The sequence below is a fragment of the Chiloscyllium plagiosum genome, chromosome 7 (assembly GCF_004010195.1).
Source record: "Chiloscyllium plagiosum isolate BGI_BamShark_2017 chromosome 7, ASM401019v2, whole genome shotgun sequence".
Classification (NCBI taxonomy): Eukaryota; Metazoa; Chordata; class Chondrichthyes; order Orectolobiformes; family Hemiscylliidae; genus Chiloscyllium; species Chiloscyllium plagiosum.
The window spans coordinates 5,753,789-5,779,199 of NC_057716.1; the positions used below are offsets into that span (position 1 = coordinate 5,753,789).

The 25,411-nt window shown below is 38.5% G+C and overlaps 1 protein-coding gene across 3 annotated transcripts in view; it reads right to left on the reverse strand.

Annotated features, from left to right (window-relative positions):
* Window positions 1–8,647: 8,647 nt before the first annotated feature.
* The window catches only part of gtf3c3 (general transcription factor IIIC, polypeptide 3), a 54,313-nt gene continuing 37,549 nt past the window's right edge, over window positions 8,648–25,411 (reverse strand). The window contains exons 14-18 of one of the 3 annotated variants that reach the window (XM_043692905.1): window positions 23,087–23,312; window positions 15,792–15,982; window positions 13,191–13,315; window positions 12,108–12,260; window positions 8,648–8,942 (exon numbers count right to left, since the gene is read on the reverse strand). In XM_043692905.1, the coding sequence (XP_043548840.1) occupies window positions 8,820–8,942; window positions 12,108–12,260; window positions 13,191–13,315; window positions 15,792–15,982; window positions 23,087–23,312 (818 nt within the window). In that variant the 3' untranslated portion in view covers window positions 8,648–8,819. Of the gene's footprint in view, window positions 8,943–12,107; window positions 12,261–13,190; window positions 13,316–15,791; window positions 15,983–23,086; window positions 23,313–24,895; window positions 25,279–25,411 lie in introns of those variants that run through there. The other 2 variants (XM_043692907.1, XM_043692906.1) reach the window with 2 other exon arrangements.

Genomic DNA, 25,411 nt, shown 5'->3' on the forward strand with positions numbered 1-25,411 from the left:
AGACCTCCACTGCCTGCGCTGAACCCACGACGTGGGATTTGCCCCACTTTAGGTGCCATCTCTTCGCTGATGCCACTGAACGCACACTCATCTCGCAACCAAGAACCCCTGATTCTGCTGCTAGGCCAGGCTACCATCAGGCCACAAGTCTCGCTTCTGCTCCAGATGTTGCCTTGCTAGTGCCACCATCTTGGAGAGTGCACAGCCACCCCAAACACCGGAGGAGCTTTGCTGTTGCTACCATCCCCGTCGCTGAGAGAATGACCTCACTGCCGGTCTGCACAAGACCTGCTTTTGCTACCAATCTATCCGCCACAGAAAAGAAGAAAAAAACACAAAGAGAAAGGAAAATAAAGCGAAAGCAATATAAAGCAGGAGTAAAAGTAAAACAAAGAAGGAAACCAAATGGGAACGGATGAGCCTCAGGAAAGATTCCACACACAACCCTGTTACTCCATTGCCATTCTGTACTGGAAGGATGATAATAGTGTAAGTGGAAATTTCCTTCATTAGTAGAAAGGATAGTGCCATTAATTTCAGTACTTGCCACAATCCAGCTTCCTGGCCATTGACTCCAGCCCTTTACCTGGCAACCATCTGAAGTTGAAACAGGCTGCTTGTAACCTTGACACGATATTTGAACCTGAGATATGGTTACAACCACATATCCATATTGTTGCTAAGCCCACAGACTTTCAGCTCCGCAACATCGCCTGACTCTGTCTATGGTTCAGCTCACCTGCTGCTCAGTTCTCACCCATGTCTTTGTGACTTCGAGACTGGATCATTCCAGCACATTCCTAATTGGCCTCCCATATTCTACTGTCTGTAAACTTGAACTCATACACAGCTCTGCTGTCCATATCTTAGCTCAAAACTATTCCTCTTCACCCATCATCTCTGAACTCTCTGAATCACACTGGCTCCCAGTTAAGCAATGCCTTAATTTTAAAATTCTCATCCTTGTTCTCAAATCCATCCATGATCTCACCTCTCCATAAACAGGAATCTCCCCCAGCCCTAAAATCTGCGTTCTTCCAATTCTAGTCTTTTGATCATTCCTGAATGTAATCACTTCACAATTTGCAGCCATACCAAAGCCCTAATCCCTGGAATTCCCTTCTCAAACCTTACTGTCTCTAGCTGTCTTTCTTTCTTTAAGACAATTCTTTAAAATGTTAGTCATTGTCCCAACATTACCATTTGTGGCTCGATGTCAATTTTGTTGTTTGGTAGTGCTCCGATGAAATATCTTGGAACATTTTCGGTGCTGTATAATTACAATTAGTTGCTATCAGTGTTAAGATGCATCTTCAAAACAAACACAGTACAACAGCAGTGCAGAGTTGTACTCCGAAGTAAGGCAGTTGGGTCTGTATTCCAGCATTAGCAGTCACAGCAGCTCAGCTCATTTTATGAAACTACTCATTAATTCTTAACTATAATAACACTTAACAGAGCACCTCATGGCAATGGAATGCTATTTGTTATTGATGGAGGAGAGAAAACCTCAAGCTAATAACACCTTCCAATCACAAAATAAATATGAAGAATAAAGATCATTCGGCTAATCTTGGCTCATCCACACAAAAAGATTCTACGGGACCCCCTATTACAAATTGTATCTCACATAATGTCAAGACGTTTATCTTCAAAGCCGATATTTGGAATATTCCATATAGCTCCCCCATGCATTGAAGGGGTAATTGAATCTGGGCACTCTGGTCTGATAATTTCTATCTTTTCCTTTGCAAATCCTTCATAAATTTCTATGGAAACTGCCTATGTACATTTTCACACTAATTACATTCTCCTAACAGTGATGACATTACAGTGGCTCCAAGATGGTGTGTATAATTGCAGTATGACAACTTTACCCAGAAAGTTTCCATTATAATTGTAGGCTTAGGTATGTGTGTATCATGGAAAATGTCAACACATTATATAAAAATAGAGATGGAGGGTAGCTTAAATAGGAATTACAATTTCATATACTACATCCAATTTTTCATGCATTCTCTTGTCTCTCCACATAAAAGCTACCTCGGTCTCTGGAGGTTGATTTTCTCCCAGGGCATCTGGTTGGAAGAAAGTCCCAGTCAACTGCCTAAAGATCTAACAGAGAGGTCCAGTCTGTTTTGATTGTACCAGCAAATTGTGACCAAGTATCAAATGCCATGCAGCCCAGAAAACCCCAATGCTAGAGGAAGTTAAGGTTTAGGAAAGATGCCATATCTGAAGGAAGGCTGGGGAGTCAACAGCAGCAACCTGAGAACAACCTGTTGATATTGACTGGGGTACGCACGTACATGTGTGGTGGTGATAGTGACATGCCGAATCCCGAATTCTGTTACTAAATCGTGTTTACCCCAAAAAATGACACTATGGTCCTAACAACATCATTGAATCTCAATTTTAAATATGGCAATTAGCTAGTAATCTTCAGAAGCCACCTTCTTGGACGGACTAGAAGAAAAAAGACTGTAACAGTGTTGGCAGGCTAGTAAATTGTTGTGCTCCATTTTAAAATCACAGCCACTTCATTTCTGCCAAACGAGAGGGCTCAATAGTTTCTCAATATGAGAAACATGCATGGTAAATAACTCTTCTTCAACTATATCAGTAATGTAATACAAAGAACTGCTGATGCTGGAATCAGAAATCTGAAAAACAGAAAAGTCTGAAGAAACTCAGCACGTTTGGTAGCGTCTCTGGAGAGAAAATCAAAGTTAAAGTTTTGAGTCCAATGACCCTTTGCCATAGCCATCTTCAAATACATCAGAATTGCTTACTATAATAATAGTTATGCTGTAGAAAAATAATTACCTGTACAATTTTCTTGGCAGAATAGCCATCAGTGCTATTCTGATTTTAGGTCATTTGCATGAAACATTTTCTCTTTATTTCTCTCCTCTGTTCTTACTGAATACTTTCAACTTTTTCTATTATAATTTCAAATTATAAGCATCTGTAGTATTTTACTTTTCACATATACCTTACAAAATTGCAGTTGATTTGCTATGAATTTAATTAAATATATTTGATTTGATTTGATTTATGTACCGAGGTACAGTGAAAAGTTTTGTTTTATGTGCAGTACAGGCAGATCATACCATACAAAGATCATAGGGCGATAGAACAGACTGAGGAATAGAAAGCTATGGCTGGAAAGAAGGTGCACAAAAAGCAAGATCAACATTAGATGTGAAATTTGAGAGATATTGTTAGTAATTTTAACACTTAGAATTGAGCTTTAAAAGTGCAGAACATTGTAAGAATTGAAAGAATAAGATCTGCTTAGAGAGCTCACAAAGAGTTAATTTGAGTCAGCACCATCTTGAATCCAGATCCAAATATATTTTGATCATAAGTTCTTTAGAACAGCATTTCACCGAACTAACTCAGCAAATTGTGCAGAAAGCAATGTGCTCTTAGAGATCAAATTGCCTACAAGTTACAGGAAACATCAGAAGAAGTTAAAGTTCTTGTGAAATTGTTAATTGTTTGTGGGTGAAGAAATGATCAAAGTTACTATTTAAAAACCTAGGACACATATTCAAACTTTAAAATAAAGTAACTTTTCATCCCTGATGATATTACTATCTTAATGCTGTTCCTCCTAAAGCTTAGTTTAGCAGTCGGGTTGGTGAACAATGTGTTGTGTCAGACATTCTGCATATATTGAATATTAATTTCAGTTAAGAACCGTCACATCGATGTGAAACTAGACTACACTGAAATGGGACAAGCATCAGAGAGAGTGAACAAAATTCAGATTACATCACTTTTACACATTACAAATAGTTGAGGAAAGGTACAAGTCTATGCAAGTTCTTCTGATGTTCAGGAAAATAGTCATAGGAGAAAATATAAAAGGATCAGAATGGAAAATAAAATGTATTTTGAAGAATTAACTCATAAGAATAAGATGCATGAGATTTTTAATGAATTTTTAATGAATATAATGAATTTAATGAGGATGTCCATTGAAATAGAAGTCAGCAGTATTGGCAGATAATTATCCATGGAAGGAAATATAGCATTCAGACTTGCTGCATTCATTAAATCACACAAATAAAGACAGACAATGGTTAACAGCAAGACTCATTGAACTCATTTTTGGACTTCACATTAATTCTTGTTCACTTGATACTTAATATCTCATGTAAAGCTTTAGAACAAAGTGGGAGATTTTAATGTGATTTTAATTTTAAAAGCTACGTGCAAAATATTGAATGACATTATTGGCACTCAGTTGGTAAACACAGGATTTAGTTGGCCTATGCACAAACTCTTGGTTTTGATTCTAAAACTGTGTTCAACTTGTGACCTCTGCCAAAGAAGGAAGAAAACTGAGCATGGGTAAGTTTCAAGAGGCATGCAAGAGATAGATTTTTGCCAGGTTTTGATTGGACCAATAAAGGTGGCACTAGGGACTGATCAGAAAAAGAGCTGCTCGTTCAATGGAGGGTAAAGAAAACTGCAAAAACAGTACTGAGAAAACAACTTTTATATGCTTTCTCTCTTCATGTAATGCTTTTGGTGGTCAAAGGTTTACTAATCATAGCCATGATATCATGATGGAGTAAAATAAAAGAGGTATGCTCCTAGAACTGCCTTGCTGAGGCAACGATTGAACTGACACCAGCTATTAAGCACACACTGTACCCAACTGTACTATGTTTTTAAACATTAAATGGGACAAAAATGTTTGTCTCAACACAAATTTTGCAGTGAACTAACATGATGCAGTACATATGTATGCACATCAAACCTGGGACACTTCATGTCATGTGACTTGGCCATGATTTTGTTTTACTTATTCAGAGGATGCTGGCACTGCCAGCAAGATTACTCTCTAATGCCCTTAAGATGATACTGGGTATTGCGGAGTTGCTTTCCTAAAACATTGCACATAGGTGCATACATAATGCTGCAAGGTAAGGAGTTCCAGGATTTTGGCCCAGCAGGAGTGAAGGAAAGTCAGGATCGCGAATGACCTAGCAGAAAACTTGCAGGTGGTGATATTCTCACATGCTAGTAACTACACTGCAAATATACAAAATAAAAACAAGTTGCCCAATTTTCTACTGCCTGGAGTAAATAGGACCAGATATGCCAGATGAAACAAGAGCAGTTACTTCTGAATCTTAATTTATCCATTTGTTGCATTTGTGAATGCAGACTCCAGGAACGTTACTTTTGTAGGAGAATGATATATAGAGTCATAGAGGCACACTGCACAGAAACAAGATCCTTCAGTCCAACCAGTCCATACCAAACATAACTCCAAACTAGTCCCACCTACCTGCTCCTGGCCCACATCCCTCCAAACCTTTCCAATTCATGTATCTATCCACATGTCTTTTGAATGTTGTAATTGTACCTGCATCTATCACTTCGCATGGAAGTTCATCCCTCACGTGAACCACACTCTTGGTTAAAAAAAAATGCCTCTCATGTCTTTTTAAAATATCTCTCCTCTCACCTAAAAATGTGCCCCCTAGTCTTGAAATTCCCCATCCCAGAGAAAAGCAAATAATCCCAGAGGACAGCAAATGTGGTTCCCTTGATCAAGAAGGGGAGTAGGGATAACCCTAGTAACTTTAGGCCGGTGAGTCTCATGTCTGTTGTGGGCAAAGTCTTAAAGAGAATTGTAAGGGATAGGATTTATGAACATCTGGATAGGAATAATGTGATCAAGGATAGTCAGCATGGTTTTGTGAAGGGCAGGTCGTGCCTCACAAACCTTATTGAATTATTTGAGAAGGTGACGAAGGAGGTAGACGAGGGTAAAGCAGTAGATGTGGTGTATATGGATTTTAGTAAGGTATTTGATAAGGTTCCCCATGGTAGGCTATTGCAAAAAATACGGAGGTATGGCACTGAGGGTGAGTTGGAGGTTTGGATTAGGAATTGGCTAGCTGGAAGAAGACAGAGGGTAGTAGTTGATGGCAAAGGTTCATCTTGGAGTGCCATCACTAGCGGTGTTCCGCAAGGATCAGTTTTGGGACCATTGCTGTTTGTCATTTTTATAAATGACCTGGAAGAGGGGTTAGAAGGTTGGGTGAGAAAGTTTGCGGATGATACGAAAGTCGGAGAAGTTGTTGACAGTGAGGAAGGATGTGGCAGGTTACAGCAGGATATAGAAAAGCTGCAGAGCTGGGCAGAAAGGTGGCAAATGGAATGCAATGTAGCTAAGTGTGAGGTGATTCACTTTGGGAAGAATAACAAAAAGATGGGGTACTGGGCTAATGGTCGGATACTTGGTAGTGTGGATGAGCAGAGGGATCTTGGTGTCCATGTACACAGATCTCTGAAAGTTGCCACCCAAGTAAATAGTGCGGTGAGGAAGGCATATGGCGTACTGGCTTTTATTGGTAGAGGAATTGAGTTCCGGACTCCTGAGGTCATGATGCAGTTGTATAAAACTCTGGTGCGGCCACATCTGGAATATTGTGTGCAGTTTTGGTCGCCATACTATAGGAAGGAGGTGGAGGCACTGGAACGGGTGCAGAGGAGGTTTACCAGGATGTTGCCTGGTGATGGGGTACTGGGCTAATGTTCGGATACTTGGTAGTGTGGATGAGCAGAGGGATCTTGGTGTCCATGTACACAGATCTCTGAAAGTTGCCACCCAGGTAAATAGTGCGGTGAAGAAGGCATATGGCGTACTGGCTTTTATTGGTAGAGGAATTGAGTTCCAGAGTCCTGAGGTCATGTTGCAGTTGTATAAGACTCTGGTGTGGCCGCATCTGGAGTATTGTGTGCAGTTTTGGTCGCCATACTATAGGAAGGATGTGGAGGCACTGGAACGGGTGCAGAGGAGGTTTACCAGGATGTTGCCTGATATGGTAGGAAAATCGTATGAGGAAAGGCTGAGGCACTTGGGGCTGTTTTCATTGCAGAAAAGAAGATTTAGGGGTGACTTGATAGAGGTGTACAAGATGATTAGGGGTTTAGATAGGGTTGACCATGAGAACCTTTTCCACGTATGTAGTCAGCTATTACGAGGGGGCATAGCTTTAAATTAAGGGGTGGTAGGTATAGGACAGATGTTAGGGGTAGATTCTTTACTCAGCGAATCGTGAGTTCATGGAATGCCCTGCCAGTACCAGTGGTGGACTCTCCCTCTTTATGGGTATTTAAATGGGCATTGGATAGGCATATGGAGGATAGTGGGTTAGTGTAGGTTAGGTGGGCTTGGATTGACGCAACATCAAGGGCCAAAGGGCCTGTACTGCGCTGTATTTTTCTATGTTTCTAAAAGACAGCATCCATCATCTCTATCTATACTCTCATTTTATAAACTTCTATGATGTAGAAACCTTCGATTGCAAGTTCATAGTTCATTGAAAGGGATAATGAAGGAGGCATTTGGTATGCTTGTCTTTATTCATCAATGCATTGAGTATAGGAGTTGGGAGATCATGTTGTGGCTGTACAGGACATTGGTTCAGCCACCTTTGGAGTATTGCGTGAAGTTCTAGTCTCCGTCCAATCAGAAGGTATTGTGAAGGGTTCAGAAAAGATTTACAAGGATGTTGCTAGGGTTGGAGGGTTTGAGCTATGGGGAGGCTGAATAGACTGAGGTTATTTTCCTTGGAGCGTCAGAGACTGATGGGTGACCACATTAGAGGTTTATAAAATCATGGGGGGCAGAGATAGGGAAAATAGGCGAGGTCTCTTCCCCAGGGTCAGGAAGCCCAGAAGTAGAGGGCATAGGTTTAAGGTAAGTGAAAGAAAGACATAAAAGGGACCTAAGGGGCAACCTTTTCACTGAGGATGGTGCATATATGGAATGAGCTGCCAGAGGAAGTGGTGGAGGCTAGTACCATTACAATGCTTAAAAGGCATCTGGATGGGTTTCTGAATTGGAAGTGTTTAGAGGGATATGGCCCAAATGCTGGCAAATGGAACTCTATTTATATAGGATATCTGATCGACATGGATGAGTTGGACCAAAGGGTCTGTTTCTGTGCTGTATATTTCTATGACGAGATGATTAAATCAATAAGTGGGATTCCAGGTACTATTTAATCAGGTAGTCACAGAGGTATAAATGTTGTTTATTTACAGGGTAGTGATGGCCTAGTTGTATTTTAACTAGACTGTTAACGTCGACATCCAGGTAATGTTCTGAGAGCCCAGGTTTGAATCCTGCCAAGACAGAAAGTATAGTTTGAAATTTATAACAAATCCAAATTATTAGTGATGACCATTGTTGGTTGTTGGAAAAATCCATTTGATTCACTAATGTCCTTTAGGAAAGGAAACTGCTGTCCTTGTCTGGTCTGGCCTACACGTGACTCCACAGCCACAGCAATGTGGTTGATTGCCTCTGGGCAATTAGGAATGGGCAGTAAATTCTGGCCTAGCCTATGATGTCCATGTCCCATAAATGAATGTTTAAAATTAATGAATGGTGTGTGGTACTAAGTTACATTATTACATTTTTGGTTCTGTTTGTGCTCAAACATAAATCATCATTCCCAGTTCACAGGTAAACTTTTCACAGAAGTGTATGAGTATGCTTCATTTTTTGTTTTCCCATTTTTATCAAAATGTTTATTTGCAGCAAAAATGCCTAATTTAAAAACTCATTTAAAATTTACTTCACAGAAAATTCAGGCACATCAACTTCAACATTTCTGAAAATATTTTAATGGTTTTAAATAAAAAAAACAACAGCGGAGATCTTTATTTACATAAAATGATGCAAGTTCACTTCTAGATAATAAAGAAACGAGCAAGTTAATTTTTATTCTTTAAACATTTCCTCAATTTGCTGTGAACAATTCAACATGGAGTTTCAGTCGTTATACAACACAATGTGTATATATAAGTTTTCGTGCCATATCAAGGTTTCCACTGTTCTGATAAATTAATGAGAGATTATAAGCAATGTCTCGTCTTAGATCAACTTGATCATCGTCTATTCCCTGAAACAAAAAATATACTTATTTAAATGAAGTCACTTTAAAATTACTTTATTTTTACAACAAAAGATACATATTAACTTTTGTTGGACTTAGACAAAGCAATTATCAAAAATATTTCACATTTTTCACAAATGTTGAGGTGTAGTTGGAAAGTAGAGTGTCTTTAGCGTGCTATGACATGGAAAAGAACAAAATCTATGCTGATGATTTTCCCAGGACATGCACTTTGTCATACCTTCTAAAGGCAGTAAGCACATTAAGTGTAAAATGTCTATGATCTGTTGTAGCCTAAAATACAGTCCATTATATGATAATTTTACTATTTTGAATCTTATTGCATGGTGGTTAATCTTAATCAATTTTCTTCACAAAACCATGATTGGCAGGGCCACCGGATATCTGAACATTTCGTGAATCAATGTACAACACAAGGATTGAAACAATTAAGCAAAAAGTGCAAAATCAACAAAGGTTTCAATGCAATTTTGATCAATGGAATATAATTCAATCTTTCAAATAACTTAGGTCAATGACACTATTATTTTCTAATACCAACTAAACTAGTGCTTTGTGTGATGACTACACAGGATCATGGCTTTTAAGATTCTAATGATCAGTACTGCTGATAACCTATTTATAATAACTTGGATAGAAGTCAAATTTTAGTCTGCTACAGTTACCTTCTTGGGTTTAGTAACACCAGACAGTTTGGCAAGTGTATAGCATACCATTTACTTTCCAGACATGACTCCCTTTATTATAAGAAAATTAGATGGTGCAACTCAGGGAATATAACAATGCATCACACCTTGATAAGTGAACTGGATATTGTGTGTCTTTCCAAGGTGCCCTCATATATTCTAGTTCAATGTTTTAGAAGGTAAAACAAGACGAGATGTACATTGTTCATCTGCCTACTGCATTTACTCACATATTTGTGTGTTTCCATTTTATTTTAACCTTTTGTTCAGAACATGGGCAGAGTCTATACTAGTCCATTGCAGTTGAGCGCACACAGAACCAGCAGCCCACGAATATATTGCAAATGATGTATTTGATTACCAAGGCAGCCATACGGTTGCAACATTTAAAAGGCATCTGGATGGGTATATGAATTGGAAGGGTTTGGAGGGATATGGGCCGGGTGGGACTAGATTGGGTTGGGATATCTGGTTGGCATGGACGAGTTGGACCGAAGGATCTGTTTCTGTGCTGTACATGTCTATGACTCTCTGACTCTATGTGAATCACTCATGGTCTTTGGCAAAACTACAACAAAACTCAGCTTATTAACATTTCAACCATCTTTCAGATAGTGCCCTTTAGAATACCACACTTCCTAAGGCACTTTACTCCCAAAGACCTTGTGTGATGCACAAAAATGCAAAGAAAATTCAGAATAATAGTACAACTATTAGAACGAAAAAAACTCTCCATGTGACACCAACTGTTGCTTGTGTAATGGTTCCACAGGTAACAATTCGAACTATTTTCCCAAGAAACCAGCCTTCAGCTGAATGTTTACTTGCTGTTTGTACAAAGTAGCAAATTCTATCCTCAGCAAACTTCTAAACACATAACTTGCAGCAGGAGTTATAACACTGGCTGGTACATTGGGTTATTATCTGTACAATGGGTGGCACCAAAGCTTAGTGGGTTGAAACACGTGTCTAGTAAACAGGAGATCCTGAATTCAAATTTCCAACCGTGCCTTATTTCCATCTCAATACTTTAATGAAGCTGATGTAGCCTTGTTCACCTTATAGTAAAATCTTATGGTTAGAAAACAACAAAACTTCCATTGAGTAATGGCAAGGGCTTTTCAGGTGGCATGATGACTCAGTGGTTAGCACTGCTACCTCACAGCGCCAGAGACCTGGATTTGATTCCAGGCTCGGGTGACTTTCTATGTGGAGTTTGCACATTCTACCAGTGTCTGCGTGGGTTTCCTCCGGGTGCTCCAGTTTCCTCCCACAGTACAAAGATGTGCAGGTTCAGTGGATTAGTCATGCTAAAATGCCCCATACTGTGCAGGGATGTGTAGGTTAGGTGGAACAGCCATGGAAAATGTGGTATAATAGAGATAGGGGGGAATGGTCTGGAAGTTCCATTCAGACTGGTTCAGCCAAAAGGCCTCTTTCCACACTGTCAGAATTCTATGATTCTATATCATATATAGCAAACATTTGCTGCATCTTCCTATCTATAGGCATGGATTATGAAAATGTGTTGCTGGAAAAGCGCAGGTCAGGCAGCATCCAAGGAGCAGGAGAATCGACGTTTTGGGCCTGAGCCCTTCTTCAGGAATGGGGAAAGTGTGCCAACCAGGCTAAGATAAAAGGTAGGGAGGAGGGACTTGGGGGAGGGGCGTTGGAAATGCGATAGGTTGAAGGAAGTTAAAGTGAGCGTGATAAGGTGAGGGTGATAGGCCGGAGTGGGGGTGGGGGCGGAGAGGTCAGGAAGAAGATTGGATTATGAAGCCTACATTGCTGCCCAATTGAGTTTAGCTAACCACGCAAAGATCAGGTGGGAAATCAAACAAGGCAGAAGTGGATACTGCAGATGCCGGAGATTACAGTCAAGATTAGAGTGGTGCTGGAAAAGTACAGCAGGTCAGGCAGCATCCGAGGAGCAGGAAAATCGACATTTCGGGCAAAAGCCCTTCATCAGGAGGAAATCACACCAGTTAGATATTAAGTTTACCAACAGAACTTTTCAAGGTACCAAATTACTGCCAAAACTAAAAAGTTACAATTATTGAATCAATTAGGAACATAGGAACAAGGAGGAAAAAAAGTCAATTCATTTAGCACTAAATCTAGCACAAACCATCACTGCACGAGGCAGCACACGATCTGATAATTTAATGATTTGTTAAGTATGTAGAAGCTAAATTGCTTGTAGTGTTAGGTGAAGAGGTAAATGTAGGGGAATGGGTCTGGGTGGGTTACGCTTCGGCGGGTCGGTGTGGACTTGTTGGGCCGAAGGGCCTGTTTCCACACTGTAAGTAATCTAAAAGATCTAAAAAAAAGTTATTCCTGAAGTTCAGATGGTGTCAGCAAACTAGTGAATTCCTGTTTGTCCACTGTATCTTCTACCCTGCATATCAATGTTGAGTATGACAAAAAAAGTTTTATCTTTTTAGATTTCTAACATGCTTCATACCTCTAATTGAAGAGGTGGGAGTTCCAATGCCTTCTCATAATAATGAATTGCAAAATGCATAAGACCCAGTTGATGTAATGCACGTCCTATGTTATAATATACTTCTTGACAGGGCCCTCGAAGTTCCATATATCGTGTTAGAAAGGAGAATCCCTAGAATAAAATAAAGAATACAGATCTAATGAAAACAGCAGGGTAACTACAGGGCTAGTTTAATTGTTTTCCTATCTTGCTCACAAATTTCTTCCAAAACAACAAATTCAAAGTCTTCCCAACTCATTCTCCAAACCTCTCCAGCCTTGTGTCTCTCCCATATTCTGTTACTTTGATTCCATCGCCTTTGTCAATCCACAAAAGGCAGAACTTTTCAACTGCCTCAATTCTGCTTAATGAAACTTTCTCACCACATTCTACAGTTTTTCAACATCTTAACCCACCTTTAAGATCTTTGTAAGTTTTAGTTACTATATTAACTATTAATTTTAAATACAACTCCAAACCCGCATCCCAACACTAACAGGACCAGCATGTCTGATGCAACATTACTCAAGGTGCAGAACACTTGTTTCTAATGCATTCTTTTTTTCATGTTGAAGTAATTTGTTTGATGAAACATTTCAAGCAAGAAACTAAACTATTCCTAGTCTTAAATTTTACCACATTCCCTTAATGCTCTCCTTCATTAAATATTACTGCTTCTTCCCTACTCTCATGCAAAGTGAACTTTCTTTAATGGATTTTTCATTTGAAAGTACACTTTTCATGTCCAAATATGAAATACTCACAACCAAAACAAATATAATGTGGTAAATCTTAAAATACAAAAATAAATAATAAAATTCACATTTTCACTACATTTTTATATCTCATATATATTGTTAAACAACATATTGAGATTATGAAGAATAAAATCAACAATTCACCACACTTAGAACTTGGAAAATTTAAAGTTTTGACAAAAGGAATAACTTTACATTAGATGAAAGCAAATCCTAACTATAAAATAGCAAATCGAAATAGTTCAACAGATAGATTTTCACTGAGAAAACAACTTTAACTCTGGATTCAAGGTCTTTGACAAACCTGTACCAGAAGAGGGTGCCGTTTTAAAACAAACTTCTGAGATGCCATATGAATAAAGGTTAGGCCCACACAAAGACTGTACAGGGGTTCATTAGACTGAATCCTGAAAGCCTGAACGTACTGACCTGAAATTTAAAACCAAAAGAAACACAATGTGATTATATAATTGTTTTTAGGAACCTTTACTACTACCACCTTGAAAATATTAACTATATCAATTATCACCATGATTTAGTGCAGTCAATGTGATTTATATCGCTCAAGAACTGTGATACAAAAATTCAGGAATATGATTTGAGAAGGAAGCATTGACAACTGATTGCCAAGCAAGAAACAAAACAATAGAATTAATGGGTGTGCTCAAATTATTGAAGGGTAGGAAATGGAGTTTAAAGGTACTTTCACATTTACAAAGATAGTACACTCAAAATGATTTGGAAAGGCGTAGAGATAGATTTTGTTTCTCTAAAGGATGAAAATTGCACTTGACATCCCAATAGGTTACTAGATTTGAATAATAACTTTGTAGAAGGTAGCAATGGAATTAAATTTTCCGGCATTAAAATCTTCTCGTACGAGCCAGGAGCAAGGAGTACCAAGCAGAGAAATAAACAGAAGGTGAGGACAACCAAATTACTACAATACAGAAGCAGCTGTTAGATTGAAAGAGTAGTAAGGAGCCAACAGCAGAACCTGAAGCCAATACATGAAATAATAAAAAAAAGAGAGGGGAGCGTGACAGTGGGGTAGGACGTGTGAAAATGAAGACACCTTAGGGAATGGAGGTGATGGGAAATATGAGCCAGATAAAATATGAAAAAACGTTATACACTGCTGCCAAGTGTAAATAAGAACTATTGATTCAGATCTTGCAGCCAGCAGCAAAACAAAGGCACAGTCTGCTGACTGTGCAAAACTATGTCCTTACCTTTCTCTTTGCTGCAGTGGGAACTCACTCTTCAGGTGCAATGGGGCCATGGATATTCAGGCAAGGTCAGGGATATTTCAAAGTGCAAGGGGAAAGAGGAACCAGGAGTGCCAAAAGAATGGGAACACGCCTATCAATTAAAAGTGGTACTACGCAAGTCTAGGCAATCAGTCCAAGGCTTTGCACTGACCTGTTCCAGCATGAATTCCTACAAACCCCATCCAGACACATTGTAACTTGCAGATGTGTAAAAGTGGGTACCCTGGAAGTTGCAGAATTATTGGGACACGCAATAGACATGAATCTCCCAATATGGCTGATATTAGGGCAAAAGAACCCATGCCATTCTGTACTTGTAACCTCACCTCCAGTCTGGCAGACTGGCTGAAATGTTGTGACAGCTGTTGGGGGTGAAGTATTCAAAAGTCACAAGCTTTACAGTTCAATGTTGCAGTACCAAATCTGATGGAGACAGTGAGGTCTGCAGATGCTGGAGATCAGAGTTGAGAGCGTGTGTGGAAAAGCACAGCAGGTCAGGCAGCATCCAAGGAGCAGAAAAATCAACGTTTCAGGCCAGAGCCCTTCTTCAGGAAGACTCTGGCTCGAAACGTCGATTTTCCCACTCCTTGGATGCTGCCTGACCTGCTGTGCTTTTCCAGCACACACTCTCAACCCGTACCAAATCTGATCATATATTGTTGTCATATGGCACTGCTTAATTTACCATGAGAATTTCTATTGAAGCAGTACCAATAGTCATGACGTATTGTGACAGCCAATTATTGACATTTTATCAAAAACTCCAAAGGAAATGTTTCTCTAATATCTCCTGTTTTTAGATTAGATTTTCAGGATCAACCGTTTTCCCCTTTTGTTCTCATGTAATTTAAGTTTGACCAGTCCACATAAACAGGTTCCATTGTAAATATGGACAGGGAACACAAAATTAAAAGCTATGAAGAATCACAGAAAATTATAGATCAAAGCAAGGTCAAAACATGTGAGTTTGAAAGGGGGACTGAATATATAGATTTTATAATTTCCTATATCTGCACCCTGTGCCCATTAACTGTACTGCACTTAAAGACTATACTTGATTTTTACACCTCGTGAAATGCTACAGGATACTAAGTAATATTGATGTACATATTAAACAAAAAGACACCAAGATAAATAGAGAGAAACTAAATATAGAAGTACAGCAACTTAAAATAATGCTACAATAAGAGTCATGTATGCTATTCTTACTTTATCCACAAGTTAGGATTGTAGTATATCAAAGAATTGTAAGGCTGCTGCTGTTCTTACTTCATCCAGTGATTTAGTCAAATGACAAAATAGACAAAATGATGCGAATGAGGTTTTGGAAATGAAAAGATGGTGAGCAACAGTTTTTGAACCATTATGAACTAAAGTTAGATGCAAAGCCTCAGCTGTTCATTAAAATCATCTGAAACCCAAGAAAGACACACACCAGTATTATCAAAATCACGCTCATGGCTGTATCCCAATCTTGTGTAATCAGTAATGAAACTCAGCATCACTTCTGCACGGTGATGTCCATATAGGAAGTTGAATAATTGTAATGCATTTGCTAAATGCATTCAGATTGATGTCTTTTTACCAACAAATATATGGAATTACAATATTACAAAATGATCATTGTCTACTACCTAAAGCATGCTTGAAGCTTCCAGCCACAAAAGCATTGTGTCCATTAAGTACACAGAGTGCATGGTTATCTGGGTGTTTTAGCATTAGTCGCAGGCAAAAGCGATGGTGCCTCAAATCTTGAGAGTGCATAGTAACTTGGTTAAAGATATTCCACAGTTGAGGTCTGTTCACATTTTCCATCACCATGACCCTTGAGAGAATAGCAAAAAATAAAGTCAATTCTTCAGGAGACACATGGAATGTTGATTCTATCAAGCAAAATATTTAGTGAAAATTGTTATCAAAGCACATTTCAACTCAACTGATCAATTTTATGGCAGAGTGAGGATTAAGACTTAAAAGATTTAAGACCAGTATCAACTCAAAACAGCATAACGATAGTGTAGCTGTTTATTACATCATTCAATAGCAATTTGGGAAATTTGATAGTTTCCAATTTGTCTCCTTTTGTGAAACATGCTCAGGTCAGTTAATGTTCCTTACACTATCTCTGTGTGTCCTGTTAAATCACAATGCGCTAAAGGAACCAAACAAAATTTGGTCGTTGATAGGTGTCCATGTTTGAGTTTGTTCAACATTCGAAACAGTAGTTTCTAATCAGTGTATATACCCAGCACTACACTAGACTCAGTAACTTAATTAGTGAGGCAATAGCAGTAATCATTACTTTACATTTGGATGTGTATAGAAATAGGAAGGGTTTGGAGGGATATGGGCCGGGTCCTGGCAGGTGGAACTAGATTGGGTTGGGATACCTGGTCAGCAAGGATGGGTTGGACCAAAGGGTCTGTTTCCATGCTGTACATCTCTATGACTCTATGACTATATTAGAAACAAGATAGCCGATAATCCTCAAATTTTAATGTGTAAAAGGAACCAGTATTATAAGTTGCACTTTCCAGGAATAGAAATCCATTAACAGTGGATGGATATGAGCTTACTGATTTGCTTGTTATTTTGTTACAAATGGCAAAGATATTCAGGTGAATTGAAGATAGCTTGGCTTACTTAAGTTTTAAAACTTAAAGGAAAATTTTAATAGTGCTCCAAATAGTCTGCCTTTTTATTCAAAGCAGTTAAGTTGATAATTTAAAGATATTTATCTGCTACAAGTAAAATGTCAGATTCCTTGGTTTAAAGCAAAAAAAAAACCCATTGTCACATTAACAAAGATCTTTGAATTGCATTTTTTAAATTATTTAATCATAATGATTTTAGATGCTCCAAAATATCAGGCTCAGGCCATGAACAAATTGTATTGAAAGGAAACATTTACTGCAAAATGAAGAGCAGAGATATTCAACAGTACTTTGCAATATTATCTAAGCACCATAGATATTCCCAACTTCAATGATGGGGGAGCCCAGCACATCAATGCAAAAGACGAAGCTGAAGTAATTGACAAGCGATCACCAAGTGGGTGATCCATGACAGTCTCTTCAGCATCACAGATGCCAGTCTTCAACCAATATGATATCAAGAAACAGTTGGAAGCACTGAAAACTGCAAAGACTATGGGCCCTGACAACATTCCAGCAAATGCACTTCTATTCCAGCATTTGCTGCTAAGCAAGCCAAGCTGTTCCATTACACCTACAATACTGGCATTGACCTGACAATATGGAAACTTGACCAGGTTTATGGCCTGTGCAGGATAAAAAGCAGGACATTTTGCACCCGGCCAATTACCGCTGTCAGATTACGCACGAGCCGCCAATCTCCAGAAACTAATAGAAGGGATCATCGGCAGTGTAATGCAAAGGAATAACCTGTTCACTGACACTCACTTCAGATTTTGCCAGGGCCATTCTTTATAGCCTCAAGTTCCTTGACCTCATTACAACCATTCTGAGGAAGGGTCACTTAATTGAAAACATTTCTCTCCACAGATGCTGCCAAACCTGCTGAGCCTCTCCAGCAATTTCTATTTTTGCCTCTGATTTACAGCATTTGCAGATCTTCTGGTTCTTATTTAAGATGCTTGGGATTGTTAGAGATCAACAGTCTCAGCTCCTGGAGTTCCTCAGGGTAGTGTCCTCGGACCAACCATCTTCACCTGCTTGATCAATTATTTTCCCTCCATCATAAGGTCAAAGGTGGTGATGTTTGCTGATGATGATGACACAATGTTCAGCAACATTTGTAACACCTCAGGTAATGAAGTATTCAATATCCATATGCTGCAAGATCTCTCAAACAGCAAGTCCGGACCTTGGAGAATCACACTGACGACCTCAAGAATCGAGATCGTCGAAAAAATATTCGTTTGCTGGGCCTTCCCGAAAAAGTGTTCCTTGAACAGTGGCTTCCACAGCTTTTAAATCTGGAGGCTGGATCAGGCCAGGTAAGAGTGGAATGGGTCTACCGAGTTGCAATACGCGGGCCTGGCTCGAACCAGCGCCCCCGCCCGGTCCTGTTCCGGCTGCAGAGCTACAAGGAGAGGCAGATACTCTTAGAACCCTCCAGAAATCTTGGAAAAGATCCCCAAGCCGTGATCTATAAAGGATCCAAGATTATGTTATTCCAGGACTTTTCCCCAGCTCTGGTCCGAAAGAGGAAGGCATTTGATGAGGCGAAGAAGTGTTTAAGGGACTTAAATATTCAGTACTCCTTGTGCTACCCAGCGACGCTACGCTTTAACCATGAAGGGTCTGTGTATAACTTCAGATCACCGGAAAAGGCCAAGGAATTTTTGGACTCTCTTAGATAAATTATAAGAGTTAATTGATATTGGTTTGCTTTGCCCCCACTCCGGATCACATCCCCCCCTTTTTGTATATATTAATCCCCTTTTTTTTCCCTTACTGTTTATTATTATCTTGGGGGGTGGGGAGAGGGATTTATTTATTTGTTCTCTACTTAACAATTTTCTCTCTCCCTTTTTTTTATTCCATATACATATGTAGGCGGGGGGGTCTAGTTAATGTTTGTGGGGGAGGTGGTTACCTTATCCTATTTTATCTCTATCTCCAGGAGCGGGGTTGTTTTTCCCTTGTTATTTTGTATTATTATATTTAATTATAACTTGTTGAGGCTGTAATTTTATAGTTATATATGTTTACACATGGTATTAACATTACCAAATATATCCAGGTGTTGGTGTGGGTGGGGGGGGTAGGGTGCTCACTGTTAACTCTAGCTCAGTAGTATATTTGAATTTTCTTCATCCTATTAAGGAGCGCCTGGGTCAAGGTGGGGCACTGGTTGGGAGAGGATACGATGGACTTTTGGAAAGGAAGTGATACCCCCTGGGATAAAGGGGGAAAATCTCCATTTAAATACGTTTTTTTTTAAATTTAGAAATAGTTTTTTATTATACTGTTGTGAGTGTATTAGAGAGCCTTTACTTTTGTGAATTTTATATGCTCTATGCTCGGGATGTTCTGGATAGGGTTTCCCCTCCCAGGGGGCCTCGGATCTGCCCAGACGATTATGGTTGATCAGTCGGTTAAGTGGTGCACCTGGAATGTCAAGGGGAGTAATTCACCAGTCAAAAGGAAGAAAATATTATAAACCTCAAGAAAGAAAGGGTTGATATAGCTCTCCTGCAGGAGACACACTTATTAGATAAAGAACACTTGAAATTACGACAGGGTGGATTTCATCAGGCCTTTTTTTCTTCTTTTAGCTCAAAAAGCAGGGGAGTTGTTATTCTTATTCGGAAGAATTTCCCTTTCAAAATCCTAAATCAGATAAAAGACGAATCTGAACGATATATTCTGATTAAAGCCCTTATAAATGGAGAGGAGTATGGGATTTTAAATTTGTATTAACCCCCCAGCACATCCTTTTAAACTTATAACGGAAGCCTTCTCAAAATTGATGGCTCTCGGTGTCCCAAATGTAAAATAGAGGTGGGTACTCGTGCATTGCTTATGGACCCGTCATAAGATCCGTAGATATTGGACTAAAGTTGCAAGTGCTCTGACAGAAATCTTAGGAACGGAAATTAGAGTGAACCCTGTATCTCTCCTTTTGGACTTTTCGAACTTTCCCTCCCTGGATATGCACAGAAAGAGATTATTTTCTATCCTCTCTTTCTGTGCAAGGAAAAATATTTTGGTAAACTGGGTGGCTGAGGGCCCCCCTGGAATTTCAAATTGGCACAGATTAATTATGGAATGTATTCCCCTTGACTTCCTTACAAATATGGTGCACCAAAAGACCGCATTATTCCATAAAATATGGCAGCCCTTCTTGAATTACACAAATACAGATATTTCGGCCATCCTAACAAGGGCTTTTATTTAATTGAGATGGCGAACCTGGCTGGTCCGGGGCTCCTTGGGAGAGGAATCACGCACAAATACGGGTTTTGTTACATTTGATGTTAATACATTCCGAGCATGTATCTCACTACCCAATTTCTGTGTTATCCATCGATTTTTTTTTAATCTTATTTGAATAATGTAAGAGACTTAATTATACACTCTGGTTAGTTGTAGATTAGATTAGTAGTTAATTAAGTTTTGGGTTTTTTTCTCTCTGTATTTTTCTTTTGTTAAAATTTGGTTATTATTTATTAATTGTATATCAATGTTGATACTTGGGTTTTTTATTTTGTAAACTTGTAAAAATGTTAAATTATCAATAAAAATATCTATATAAAAAAAAGGAAGAATTTGCAACATTTAAGGTACTGTACAAAAGAAATCATAACACCACAAACTATGTAGATAAACAGTATATTGTGCGGACTTCAACAAGCCTCAAAAAAATCCTATCAAAGTTGTGCAAGTCAGCCCTCTACTGGATATAGTGATTTAGAATCAGAGTTGTACAGTACAGATACAGACCTTTTGGTCCATCTTGTCCATATCGACTAGATATCCTAAATTAATAGTCCCATTTGCCAGCATTTGGCTCATATCCCTCCAAACCCTTCCTATTCATGGACCAGTCCAGACACCTTTTAAATGTTGTAATTGTACCAGCCTCCACCAATTCCTCTGGCAGCTCATTCCATACATGAAAAAGTTGCCCCTTTGGTCCCTTTTATACCTTTCTCTCTTACCTTTTTCCAAAGGTTGCCTAACCACAACATGACCTCCCAACTCCTATACTCAATGCCCTAACCAATAAGGGCTTCTTCACCACCCTGTCTACCTGTGACTCTTTAGGCTCTATTATTTCAAAAGCATTTATTTCACTCGTTAGTAAAAACAGAAACTACATGGAACATGAACAGCAAGGGAGAAGACAAAGCAAACAAAAAAATAATAGTAGCCAGAAAGGTCACAGGCTGAAAGAGGCTATTTGGCACCTCATTTCTGTGCCAACTGAAAAACAAATATCCAGCCTAATCACTTCAAGTGCCAATCCAAGTATTTTATTTGAATGTGATGAATATTTCTGCCCATCCCTCCTTCACAGGGAGTGAATTCCAGATCTCCACCACTTTCTGGGAGAAACATTTCTCAGTTTCCTCTGATCCTCGTTCACTTACTTTAAAGCTCCCTGGCTATTAACGTCTCTGCTTAGGGAAGGAATTTTATTCAAATCAACATCTATAATTTTCCAACAATCTCCTCGGTTCCCAAGATAACAATTCCAGCTTATCCAATATTTTCTCAAAGATAACATCTTCCTGTCCTGTCAACATTTTATAAATGTACACCCTCTAGTACAGTAATTTATTTTCCATATTGCAGAACTCTATGTAGTACTCCAGCTTGGCTTAATTAATTTTTTTTTCACAGCTCTAGCCTAAGTTAAATTCTCTTGTATTCTATGCCTTGGCTAGTAAGGTAAAGTATCCTTCCATCCTTGCTGGCTGGAGTCACATCTAGCACAACAGGTAACACATGGTTGTTGGAAGTCAAGTAACTCAGATCCAAGACATCACTCTTGTTTCATAGGCTAAACAAACAAAAAAGTTGTTCAGAAGTCAGTAATAAAGAATGGAACATGAATACTCAGTGGAAATGCTTCTTGTCCTGGATAGCAAAATGTAATTTGTTACATTACAGTAATAATTCAGGTAGCTAAGACATGTGTGTCTCCATCAGGAGATCATACTCAAATCCAACTAACTCCTAACTGCCCAAGTCTCTTCCTAGGGGAGGTGTTAATATCAGACTGTGGAGGGCTTCAGTATAGCCCATACATTAACTCTTTCATGACTACTAACTTGTACAACAGTTCCAGATAAGACAGATTGAATAGTCTTCTTCTAGACTGTTAAAATAGTTTCACAGAATTGCAGAATAGTATGATCACAACCATCAAAGTGCTCATCCTCACTGATATTCTGTCTACCTTCAGAACTTTATTCCCTAAAACGACATGCAGAGCTGCCTTTATCTTATTGGGCCTACACATACGAGATTGAAAGCCCTCCTATCTGTACTTTATGCCTTCTTTACCTTTTACGTCAGTTAATATTCGACTTGTTGAAACATTCCAGCATTATTGCTCATACTGTTTCTCTACTTCTCAACAAAGTACCTACACATATATCTTGCTCTGACGGTTTAGAGGTCTGCAGTGTATTTCCAGCAGTGACTTCCCTTTTTTGTTCTTCAGTTCAAACCAAATGGCCTGATTCGATAATCAATCTAAAAAATTGTCCCACTTTACAACTTTTCTAGCTTTTTAAATTAATATGCAACAGCCTATTACCATTAATAAAAACTGAAAGAACTGTGGACTTTGGAAATTGGAAACAAAAACAGAAATTGCTGGAAAACGTTAGCAGGTACGGCAGCATGTGTGGAGAGAAATCAGAGTTAATGTTTGGGTCCAGTACAGCAACTTTTGTTTTGACCCTATTACCATTTCTTAAAAAAAAAGTCACCTCCCTTTCCTATCTGTAACCAGGAATTATTTTTGATATGCAGTCAGTTCTGCAATATAGGAAGTGGAGGCAGTCAATATGTACATAACAAGCTCCCATGAACAGTAATGGGATAATGATCAGAGAATCTATTTATGAGATGTTGATTGGCCAGGACGCCAGGGATAACTCACCTGCTCTGCTTCAAAGTAATGCTGTGGAATCTTTTATATCCACCTGAGGCGGCAGATAGGGTTTCTGTTTTTACCTTCCTATCAACTTCCATCAATGCAGTACCCCCTCAGTTATAATGTAGTGTCAGCATTGATTTCAGTGCTCAAGTCCTGGAGAACAACTTGAATCCAGAACCTTCTAAATCAGAGGTATAAATGATGTCAATTCAGTGACACCTGACACATACACAGCCATGGCTAATTTGTATTTAATGGAAATAAAGCCCTTTTTGCCTAATTTAAATTCACCAAATTCTAACATTAGGAATGGATTGATCTGAAGTACCTGATATAATTATATGCTTTTCTGAAGTTGTTATCAAGAACAGCAGCAGAGAGGCCAAAGTATTCCAACTCTTTCCGCTTCTGCCGATCATCATAAAATGAGTAGTATTCCAAGGAAGAATCAACCAAGAGTTCAGCTTCTTTGAAACGTTTGAGGTCACATAATGTGTAAATAGCTTTTAGCAATAAATTCCACCAGTCATCCTTATTCAGTACACTAGTTTTCCCTGGGTAAAAAATGATATGCATGTGTTTAAATTACCTGTTCAAATATGAGACCAGAAAAAAAGATTGTTTATTATTTGCAGAACTGAAATAAATCAAAATGATGCATCAATGTAAGCAAATTGTACATCCCCTATTAAAAAAGATAGCATTTAATATGATAAAAAGTGTACATAAGTATTGTTGTATAAAGCAGTCCCTTTTTTATACAACAAAATATGTTCTTATAAAGAGGTCTGACATTTTAAAATATTCAGATTTCATATGATCTGGTGTTTGTTTAGGGTGGGGGTGGCAGGAAGATGACTGCATCACTAAGCTGAGGTTATTGTACAGCTGTCTAAGCCAAAAACTACACCAGAGCCTGCAGATTTCTGCCAATTTTTGCTCTACATCACTAACTAAAGCATTGACTTGCAAGGTATCTGGGTCAAATGGCAAGTAATCAAACTGCTAATGATAGAGCTAACTTTCAATATACTATTTATCAGGCAGGTTGGTTGATTGATTAGATGCAAAAATCCATATCTATTGGCTTAGATACTGAATTAGCCACAAGGATCATTAGGGTTTTAATGTATTATCTCTAGACATACCATATTGGAGTCACGGCTACCCCAAATTAATCTACTGGAATTCATTTTTTTAGTGAACTGCAACAAATAAAATTATAAATGGCTGGTAGATCTAAAAGAAATACAAGGTCAAAAATCACAAGACACTCAGTTATAGTCACTCCAAAAGCTAGTGTTTTGAAATAAACCTGTTGGACTATAACCTGTTGCATGTGATGTTTGACCTTGTCCAACCCAGTCCAACACCGGCACCTCCACATCATAAAAAAACAGATAAAGCCTTTACTTTTGCTAACATTTAAAGCATTTCTACAGTACAATTGTAAACTAATAATGATCAGATTCATGTTTGTTGTATTTTATATGCAATTTGAATCATTTTCTTTAGGTTTTACCATTTAATCACCAATTTCATTACTCCAAGAATTTAGAAATATATTTGAAATTAAGATATAAATCTTACCTGACTCCCACAAAGAATTTTACACACTAACTCACGGTTCTGACACCCCCTCTTACAATGATAGGTAATCTTGGTGTCCTCTTGTTCAACCTAAATTGAAATTCACAGCCCATATTCTACTATCACCAACATTTCTGTCATATTTCCCATCATTGCACTTGCATTACATACAGTGCTGAAAAGCATCTTCACATCTTTGTCAATTTCACCATAATATTCCAAGGTCTCCACACCAACTCCCCAATTTCCATTCTTCTCTGTTGGCTACATTCTGCTCCTTGATCAACCATATCCTTGTCTAACTCAATTACTGTCCTATTCTCCAACAAATCTTATTTATAAGTCTATCATAACATTTTAACTCCCACGTCTGCAACTTCCTTCTGTCCTGTGCTAATATCTGCCCACTGGCATCTACATTTTCAGTCCATCTTAAGTTAGCAACGTTTTCAGCTGTGTTACCCTAACACATAACCTCCCTAACCTCTATGTTGTTATTTCTCTTCTTCAAAAGTGTCCAAAAAGCTTTTTTACTGTAGCTTCTTTAACTGTACCTTCAGTGGTTTTTGTTTGTTTATAAGAGGAAAATATCATTTCTCCCTTTAATGATGCAGTTAGAAGATTGATCACTGAAGAAATAGATGACAAGAAACAGAATTTGAGAGGCTTGTTTTATTACGTGAATACAATGCAAAATATGCACTCACCATGGGATTTTGTAATTTTCAGGTTTTTCAAAAAGTATCAAAAAAACTCTTGGCAAATTATGTCATAATGGTGAGCAGCTGCCTGATTCCTCAAGGAAGATTACACCCAACATCGTCAAGTGATATCCAGGTAGGAGTTTGCAAAGAGGATTGTGGCAGATATAGGCAGTGTGAATTCTGAATTACTACCCATCAATTTAAGTGGCATAATTCAGATAACGTTCTTAAGGTTGAAGAGACAAAAATGGAAATGTCATATCAAGGTTTATAGAGGACAGAGTACTGTTATAGTCAAACACATACAGTTGTAGACTTTCTCAATCCGTATGACACACCGACATACAGATGATCATATC